At 52.4% G+C, this 9649-nt stretch overlaps 1 protein-coding gene across 3 annotated transcripts in view; it reads left to right on the forward strand.

The window, feature by feature from the left end:
- The window catches only part of CRYL1 (crystallin lambda 1), a 56501-nt gene extending 47260 nt beyond the window's left edge, over positions 1-9241 (forward strand). For all 3 annotated transcript variants that reach the window (XM_061435008.1, XM_061435010.1, XM_061435009.1), the window contains 3 exons: positions 4330-4435; positions 8250-8356; positions 8686-9241. In XM_061435008.1, coding sequence (XP_061290992.1) covers positions 4330-4435; positions 8250-8356; positions 8686-8796 — 324 coding nt within the window. In that variant the 3' untranslated portion in view covers positions 8797-9241. The remainder of the gene's footprint in view (positions 1-4329; positions 4436-8249; positions 8357-8685) is intronic.
- The last annotated feature ends 408 nt before the right edge of the window (positions 9242-9649 follow it).

The raw sequence follows: 9649 nt of genomic DNA on the forward strand, positions 1-9649 counted from the left end.
TTGCCATCAAACCTCTGTGTAAAGAGCTTCCTTCCCAAGGACCCTCAGTCCTGGCCTCACCGAGCCCCGGTGCACTTGTATTTGCCCAAACAAGGGATTTTGCTGTGAATGGTTTTAAGGTTCAGACTTTTTGTTTCTATTGGCCTCTTTACCACCGGTGTTTTTCTTCCTGAGAGCTTTGTCACGAGAGAAGTGGGTAACACCACTGTGGCCCAAACAGCTCTGGACTGTCCTTTTGTTGTTCAGTTGCTCAGTCGTGTCCAACTCTGCAACTCCATGGACTGCAGCACGCCAGGCTTCCCTGTCCTTCACCTTCTCCTGGAGTCTGCTCAAGTTCATGTCCATTGAGTCTGTGATGCCATTCAACCATCTCATCCTCTGTCGTCCCCTTTTCCTCCTGTCTTCAGTGTTTCCCAATGAGTCAGTTCCTCGCATCAGGTGGCCAAAGTATTGGAGCTTCAGCATTAGCATCAGTCCTTACAACGAATATTCAGGACTGATTTCCTTTAAGACTGTCCCTTGGATCCGCACTAAGTCTTTCCTCTCCTTCCCTTTCATTTTTTGGTTTATTTCCACTGAAGGCTTTATTCTCAAAAATACTCACAGGGAAAATACCACTTCTGTTCCCTACCCTGAGTTAGAGTGCTTTTATTTTTTCTGTGTTCTTGTCTAGTGTGTGTTAAGAATACTTTCCTTGAGTTTTTGTTCATTTTTAACGGCTCGTGATATTTTATTTCATTGATCTTTTTGAAAAAAATGAAACTTTCCCCTGTTGTGGGATGTTTTAAGGTCATTTCAGGTGTTCTGCCTTACAGTGCCTCTTTGCACGTTCAGTCTCCTCCTCTGGTCCTTCTCCCAGAACGACTCAGGCAGCAGGGTCACCCCATCCAAAGGGATACCTTACCGGAGCTTGGGCCCACCTGGGGCTGCACATCCCAGGGGCCCTGCCAGCCAGAATAGTCCTCTTCGTGTCTCTCATCACCTCCCCCCACCCAGGATCCTGTCTGAGGCTCTGGACACAGGGGCGGGAGGGTTGTGATCCAGTGCCCTGTTGCATCAGCTAAGCATGTTCAGTCAGCTCGTCTCCAACGTGCTCGGAGCCCGGTCATCCTGAAGGAATGGCCCCGCCCTGCTTCCCAGAAAATGCACAGCTCATGGACCGCCAGCCTAGGGGTGACTAGAGCTGGCCGGCAGCACTGGGCAGTCCTTCCTGTGAAGTCCTGTCCTGTCCTTGCCCCACCTCCTCCAGGAAGGAGCTGTGGGTGGGGACGGGCAGAGGGGGCCTTTTTCGGTCTCGCTCTGGAGCCAGTTTCGTGGTGCACGTCGGACATGTGCTGCCTGGCAACGAGTGTAGAGAGGAAACACGCAAGTGTGTGTGCGTGGAGGGAATGAATTCATGGCTCCAGGTACTTCCTCATGAGAAAAGCTGGCCTCCTCGTCACCATGGTAGTTCTTAGTTTAAACTCCACTGTCTGTAACTGCCTTATTCTGAATCTTGGATCTGTACGGGCTATGGGGTTAGACTTTGTAAAGGTGGGCCCGGCGCCCCCAGTTGGGCTTTACCGTCTTGCATTAAGGTCATTCCCATGTGGCTCGAGCTTGACCGTCTCTGGGAATCTGGGGTTAAGCCTCAAGGGGCCTCTTTCCCTGAGACCCCTTGTCCTGAGCCTCTGACAGGGGTGATTCTGGACCATCTCAGGCTTCACTCATTCTCACCCTCAGATACAACATTTCATTGCCTAACACATAACCAAGTAAAACATTTTTTGCCTCGGTCAAGACACTGGATTGAGGCCTGAACGGCTCTGGTTGTGGGCTGGGAAACTTGTATATAACTTTGTCCCAATTCCTGGGGGGCAAGTCTGTTCCTGGTGGTGGTGCTGCTGGCTGAGGTGGAGAAGTGTTTGCACAAGAAAAAGTTGAAAATTCAGGACCACATGTGGTGAAAAGTAGAGCAAAACAAAGTAGAAGAAGATCAAGATCTGGGAATTAGTAATTTCTAGAAAAGGAAAAAAAAAAAGGGAGAGAGACCAGGAAAGATGGCAGGAGAAACGTGAGAAAAGCAAGTGAATAAGAGGGCATGCAAAATAAATAATTAAATGACAGAATTTAGTAGGAAAATGGGCTGATTAGAAGGAAGACTACTTCTGTAGCTGGTGATCAGTAGAGGAGATAGTCTTCAGGCTTGCCTCACTCAACACATTTTGCATCCCTGAACTGTGCACAACCCCCAGGACCTCCCCCTTCTTCCTCGTCTCCCCAGGTCCAGTCCAAGTCCCCCGGTGGGTATTTTAGAGATGTCTTCCCGCCTTCTCTCCCTGAGCACAGAGTACCAGACCCGGGATGCCTGAGGGTCCCCTGTGAGGGTTGGCCAAGCAGAGGGCTGGTCATTCTGTCACACACAGTGCTGACGGTGTTTGATACGTGTGATTAGCGTCTAGTCAGCTGACTCAAGTAAGGAGATTGTTCTCAATAATCTGGGCAGATTTCATCCAATCAATTGAATGACCTTCAGGGCAGAGCTGAGGTTTCCACCAGTCAATCCTAAAAGAAATCAACCCTGAATATTCATTGGGACTGATGCTGAAGCTGAAGCTCCAGTACTTTGGCCACCTGATGCGAAGAACTGACTCATTGGAAAAGGCCCTGATGCTGGGAAAGATTGAAGGTGGGAGGAGAAGGGGATGACAGAGAATGAGATGGTTGATGGCATCACCAATTCAATGGACATGAGTTTCAGCGAGCTTCAGGAGATGGTGAAGGACAGGGAAGCCTGGAGTGCTGCAGTCCATGGGGTTGCAAAGAGAGCCAGACACAACTGAGTGACTAATACACAAAGAAGCCTACCTCAGAAAATCCATATGGAGCAGAGAGAAGCAGTTAGGAAGAGGAGACATGAAGACTTTTCCCTTTTCTAAACTTGTTCAGCTAATGAATAGCAACTGATAAAAACCTGACTGCCCTCTATGGATGAAGCAGGAGGGAAGGACCCTGAGCCCGGAGGAGGTCTGGGTCCTCCGGACCTGACAGTGTTGGGTGGTGGGAAGCCCTCTGACCCTTTGTCTAGTCAGGTCACTGTCCCCGCTCACGACACTTAACAAATCAAGAATTAACTGCTCTGGGGTGGCTCACTTTGTGGGTGTTTTGAAATCTTTGGAAGTCAGCTCTGAAAGTGCAGAACGTAGTTATGGAAGAAGAGAGCCAAGGCAAACAACATCACAGGTCAGGCTGGCCTCCGGGTCCACATCCCTCACAGTTTGGTGCTGGAATGAAAACCCCAGGCTGTTGGAATGTTGACCCAGGGACCAGGGCTGGGGGATTGGGAATCAGCCATCCCCGCCCAGCTGCCTCTCACAGCATCCCCAGGGGCCAGGGCGGCCCTGGAAGAGGACCAGGCCGAGACATGATATGGGAAGTGGGGCCCCTTGCCATCTAGCAGTCGTTTCTGGTGGTTCTGGGCGGCCCCATAGGCCTCGTGTGCACTGTTTCCTCCTGACACCCCCCTAACCCCCCAGTGTTGTCACCAAGAGTGGAGGCCGGTAGACTGAGCATTTGAGTGACCTGAGTGGATCTGCTCTCATCAGTGGTCATGTGAGCCCGAGGATGGTTTAGGACTAATAGGAAACTTGGAGGACTCTTCCTGCTGACAAGGTGCTTGACACCCTGGTACCAGCACCAGGGGCAGGGAGCCCAGGTTGCTGGGGGCATCGGCTCTTGGCGGAGGATGCGCCAGGACATCCCGGGGGTGCCGGCGGTCATGCAGGTTGTCACCACGCGTCCCTGGGCCTTCCCAAAGGAACACATGGGCGGTGGAGGCCCTGTGAACGGCAGCCCCACCTCTGCAAACACACAGCTCTGAGATGCATTTCGTCAGAGAAGCACTCTTCTACAAACTCGTTAAAAGCTGGGCAAGGCCGGGCTTGCAGGCCGGCAGAGCCTGAGGATGGCTTTCCTGCTCCTCCAATGGCCTCAGGTCTTAGATGTCAGGGGACACTTCTGGCTGTTTCCTCTGACACCCTACCCCCTGTGCCCCCATCCGCCGTGCCCCCTCCTCCCCTTCCCTGAAGCTGTGATGGGAGCTAGAGAAGCCAGGACACTGGAGGTGGGGACCATAGGGACAGGAACTGAATTGGTGTCCAACCATTTCACAAGCTGATCTTTTCTCAGGGTTCGTTCGTGTATGATCGCTGTGTGATTCCACATCTGACGAAGCCTGTTCTAGGGCTTCTGGGGTGTTTGGGGTCCTGTTTAGAGAAGTGAGGATGAGAGCAATGGTAACGAATTGCCCTCCCTATGAGCTTACCTCCGGACCCCATTCTCTCCTCTCAGGAAGGTGTGGTGTCTCCGGGTGACCTTGACCTTGTCATGTCAGACGGCCTGGGCCTGCGGTATGCGTTCATCGGGCCCCTGGAGACCATGCACCTCAACGCGGAAGGTAGGGGCTGCCAAGGGGTCTGTGCCAGTTGCTGCTTTCATAGTTTGTAAACAGGCTTGCCTTTTCTTAAACTGAGGAGAAGCAGCACCATGTAGGAGACGCTGCCTGGAGGTATGTGTCATGTTTTTCTTTTTCTTTCTTCCTTTTTTTTTTCTTGAGAAAAATAATTCAGGTATCACAAGAAATTGATAGGGAGAGACTGAGAACAGTTAATTCTCAAACAAATAGAAGCAGAAGCTGATGAAACTCGAGAACAAACAGCGTTCAGACAGGAAGGAGGCCCGCGACAATTTTTCAAACAAAGCAGCTGATAAGAAAGCCTAATGGGCTGACCGTGATAGTGGTGGACAGATGTAGCTTTCAACTTCAGAGCATTCCAGGGAGCAGAGGGAGTCAGTTCTGAGATCTGGCTCAGGACCGTGGACATGTGCGTGATTCCTCACCATGCCACCAGAACGTATCGGGAATGCCTCCTTTTGGGTGTAGTTTTCGTAAAGCCAGAATCTCAGGTTAAGGCTGGTTACTAGTCTTAAAAGCTATAGTTTATCTGGAAATGGTAGACATATTTTAGGATGTGTTTTTAATCTAATAAAATAGTGCCTGAGAAAGAGGAGGCCAGCGCGCTTACTCTGCCGTGGAGTGCCAGCTGTGAGTGGTGGGTCTGGCTGGCGGGGCCCTGCTAGACTTGCAAGCTAGATGACCTCGTGCAGGTCAGTTCACTGCCCCTCAGTTTACCCACCTGTAAAACTGGTACAGCAGCCGTGACCTTCACAGGGGTGGTGTAAGCCGGATGGAGACACTGGGCTCGAGTCAAAAACGGTGAGATGAGCTAATCTCATGAGAATCTGTTTTTCCCCATCTTTTCTTATTCTGTATAAACAGCTCTTAAGCAGTTAGGTTCAAAGTCTTCTTTTTGGAGGGGGAGGGGGCCTGTGCCACGCAGCATGAGAGATCTTAGTTCCCTGACCAGGGCTCAAACCTGGGCTCCCTGCAGTGAAAGCATGGACTTGTAACCACTGGACTGCCAGGAAAGTCCCTCAGGATCTTCTAGAAAGCTAAGCTCTGTGAGTTTTTGGAAGTGGATATTGTTGACCAAGCAGAGGGCATGAATGCAAAGAAGAGGTGGGTGGGGTGGGGGTGGGGTGGGCAGCTGAGTGGGATGAAAGGTGAAGTGGCTTTTTTCCTTCCCATTGTCAGTGAGATCATTAGTCTAGAGTAATTCCCATACCACTCATCTTTCATGGTGTAGAGTAGCCAAAACTACAGTTGGAAATAAAACCCTCCTTTTTGACCCTAATGGGAGGGGAGAACTTTCCTTCACTGGACTTTCCTTCACAGCACGGGTTCCAACTCGCCACAAACTTCCCGTGTCTGGAGTGAGTGCAGGCTGCTGGCCTAGCAGACAGTGGGCGTTTATCCGAGAGCTGAGAGCCTGCTGCAGAAAGTGGTCTTATGTTGCTGCTGCTGCTGCTAAGTCACTTCAGTCGTGTCCGACTCTGTGCGACCCCGTAGACGGCAGCCCACCAGGCTCCCCCGTCCCTGGGATTCTCCGAGCAAGAACACTAGAGTGGGTTGCCATTTCGTTCTCCAAAGCATGAAAGTGAAAAGTGAAAGTGAAGTCGCTCAGTCGTGTCCAACTCTTCTCGATCCCATGGACTGCAGTCTACCTCCATCCACGGGATTTTCCAGGCAAGAGTACTGAAGTGGGGTGCCATTGCCTTCTCCAGTTCTTATGTTAGTAGGGCTGAAATATTAATTGGCTTTCGAGCAAGTTGGGGGGAAATTATGAATTGTATGAGTTTTACCGTATTTTATTCTGTTCTGAAGAAATGAAAAGCTCTTTTAAAACTACAAGTTTTATAAAAGGCAGTAGGAAAAAAGGTACAGGAAAGCCCCTGGGATTCTCAGGTGACTTTACTGGGGCCATGAGAGAGGAGTGCTTGTTGTGAAGTCATTAAGTAGCCAGAGGTGAAACAGGGCACCTGAATTGCATCCCGAGGCTCATGGTGGGGGAGGAGGGGCAGGGCAGCTCGTTTTCCCCGAAAGTGGGTGAGCTCACAACTACAGCACACCTGCCTGCTCTCTCCTCTCTGTCTTTCCAGCTTTTTCTGTTGGGTGTCACTGCTCCCTCAAAATGGGTAAGCTGTGTTTATGCCTAGATTGTATCACCTTTAGTTTAAATAAACCTACAAAAAGGCACAGTGAAGTAAATATTTAATTTCCAAAAATAGGTAAGTGTTTGGGGCATTTTCCATGTTGCAGACATGCTGCGTATCCAGGAGAACTGGTGGAGGTCGGTGGGGGGCCTCCCCAAGCTCTGAACTGTCCCCCATGCTTCTGGTAAATGCAGCAAAACCCTTCAATTTAAAAGGGAGCGTCTGGAGCTTAAGTGCAGGTGCTGATATCAGAAAAGTAGTGTGTTTGAATTTTCATCCATCGGACCACTTTCTCTTCTGAGACAAAGTGGGTGTCATCCTTCTTAGAGAGAAGGGAAATGATTTGAGCCAAGTGCAGTTGAAATCAGTGAATTTAAGCTTTCACACAGATGTAGATACACAAAAACTAACCCCACAGAAGTTACGCATCTTTTTTTTTTTAAGGCGTGTCCATTGGAGATCAGTTTTAAGTGAATCATGCAGTGTTTGTGATCCTTGGACGAGGGCATGACAACCCACTCCAGTATTCTTGCCTGGAGAATCCCGTGGACAGAGGAGCCTGGCGGGCTACAGTCCATGGGGTCGCACAGAATCGGACACCACTGAAAGGACTTAGCATACATGCACATGCAGTGTCTGTGGGGCAGGTGTGAGCCCTGCTCTGGGTTGCTTCACATCCTGCAGTTTGTTCCCTGTTATCCTTTTAGCCTGTCTGACCCACTGCTGAGTCTCCCTGGTTCTGAAAGACACTGGCTGAGGGCCAGGGCAGCTCAGCAGGTTTGGAGGGGGGTTGCGCTGGGCTCCTGTGAGACCTGCCCCGGGCGCAGGCCTGCACCGACTGGCCTAGCCTCCCTGCCTGGCGGGCAGGGGCGGGCTGGGCTGTGTGTGTGTGCGGAGCGGCCAGTACAGGCAGGCCACCCCGTGTGCGGGCAGCCAATGGCTTCCTCTTGGAATCAGCCTCCCCCACGCACACCTGACGCTACCCTGAGGGCGGCGTCCCCTTTGCCCCTTCAGGGTCAGCCTCTGCTCCACGTGCTTCTCCACCACAGACCTAGGACTCTGTCCTCCACTGAGGCCCCGTGTCGGCGGACGCGTTGGGAGGCGTGTGGTCAGGGGTCACCTGCAGCCCCTGGGGCTGGTGGGGCCCTAACCTGGCAGCCACAGCTGGGCCTGCCCTGCGCGGGTAAATAGCCCGTGTAGAGAACCTGTCGCCCAGGAGGTGAAGGGCCAACTAGAGCCCATGGGTAAGAGGCAAGTAGGGAATGGATGCTGTTGAACTTGCCATCTTTGGTTCTCAGGGGATGCATTTGAGTGGTATACACAGGTACACAGGTGACCTCATAGGCACATTGTTGAAGGAGACGTTTGTGGTGCAAAGAGGACTCACGTGACACTTGAGGACTCAGAGCTGACCCGGGCCGTCCGAGGTCCCTGAGAGATGCTAACCCAGGCACCGTGGGGGCCTGGAAGTCGGGTCGCTTCTCAGGGCTTTACTGCTGGGAGAGGCTGAGTTCTGACCCCGGTGTGGCTGAGCAGGGTGCGTGTCCCATCAGCCGGCCCTCAACACCCACAGGGGCCAGACCCTGTGGACACACCCAGGTTTGGGTGGAGATGGAGCTCACTGACCCGGGGGTATTCTTGTTTCCTTCTGCTTCCAGGTATGTTAAGCTACTGTGACAGGTACAGTGAAGGCATGAAGCGTGTCCTGAAGACTTTTGGACCCGTTCCCGAATTCTCTGGGGCTACAGCTGAGAAGGTGCACCAGGTATGTGAGCTCCTGCCTGCGGAAACAAGGTGTTGCCTGCAGCTGGGGTCTTTGCCTTGACCTCCAGGTTCCTGTTGCTGACCGTCCACGGCCCTGTCAGGGTCACAGGGGACCCTGCGAGCAGTGTGACCAGGGAGCTGGTGGCTCACCCTGGCCGTCAGCTCCCCCCGGGTCTGGGGAGTTACATCAGTTGAGGGTTTGCCAGGCTTCTTCTGTCTCTGAAAGCAGATTCAAGAGTGTGCACAAATAGGAGTGGTTTTCCTTCTGCTTAATTAGTTGTCCTTCACGCTTCTTTCCCCTTTCTCCTCTTTTTTTTTCCCCATTCCCAGGCCATGTGCGTGAAGGTTCCGGATGACGCAGAGCACTTGGCTGCCAGGAGGGCGTGGCGGGACGGATGCCTCATGAGACTCGCCCAGCTGAAGCACCAGCTGCCCCAGTGATGCTGTGGTGACCACTGCCGCCCCCGAGCGGGGACTACCAGCCCTCAGTCCTGAGGCCTTGAGACACCGGGGTGGGGAGGGGGGCTGCGGGAGCCCGGCAGAGGGAGCCCTGCTTGCTGTCCTCACCCCGGCAGGTGCCTGGAGGGGACGTTCCCCAGGCAGGGGTTGGTTACAGCCGCTGGGGTCTGTGGACCATGGATCCCCCCCAACTCCCAGCAGACAAGAGAGCAAATCGTCCGAAGATTTGACTGCTTACTTTAATGTGATTCCACGTGTTTACATATCATGATCGGTGGTTGTAGTTTCAAGTCATTTTAATCTGCTGCAAAATGTTTTTGTAATTATTTTCTGATCTCTTGCTGAGGACCCTGTGGTCCTACACATTTGAGGAGTTCCCTTCATTTTTCTGATCCTTATTCCAAATAAAAATGTTTGATTGCATACAGACATCTTTTCTTCTGCTCTTTCTGGGAAAGACGTGTCCTGGTGATGGACATCAAGTGACCACGATGGTCAGGTCATAAAGCAGATGCTTTGTTCAGAGCTTCCTGTCTGCCGTTTGGTGAAAACCCACACTTTGGGCTGGTGTTTCCCACAGTGCTGTTGGCCCCAGGGTCAGGCGTGTTGGAGAAGCCCCCTCTGAGGGTGGCGGGCAACCCCCAGATGCCCCAACAGGGAACACACGAAGATAACTATTACCCGGGCCCTGTGTCACCTCAGCCTGGAGAAGGGCTTGGCATGGGGGATGGTTCAGAAAGGGGGTCCTGAGGGTGACCCTGGGCTGTGGAGGCCGCACCCAGGACAGAGGCTCTGGACCAGAGGCTGGGGTGCGAAGCAGAGCAGCACCCTGCAG

The sequence above is a fragment of the Bos javanicus genome, chromosome 12 (assembly GCF_032452875.1).
Source record: "Bos javanicus breed banteng chromosome 12, ARS-OSU_banteng_1.0, whole genome shotgun sequence".
Taxonomy (NCBI): Eukaryota; Metazoa; Chordata; class Mammalia; order Artiodactyla; family Bovidae; genus Bos; species Bos javanicus.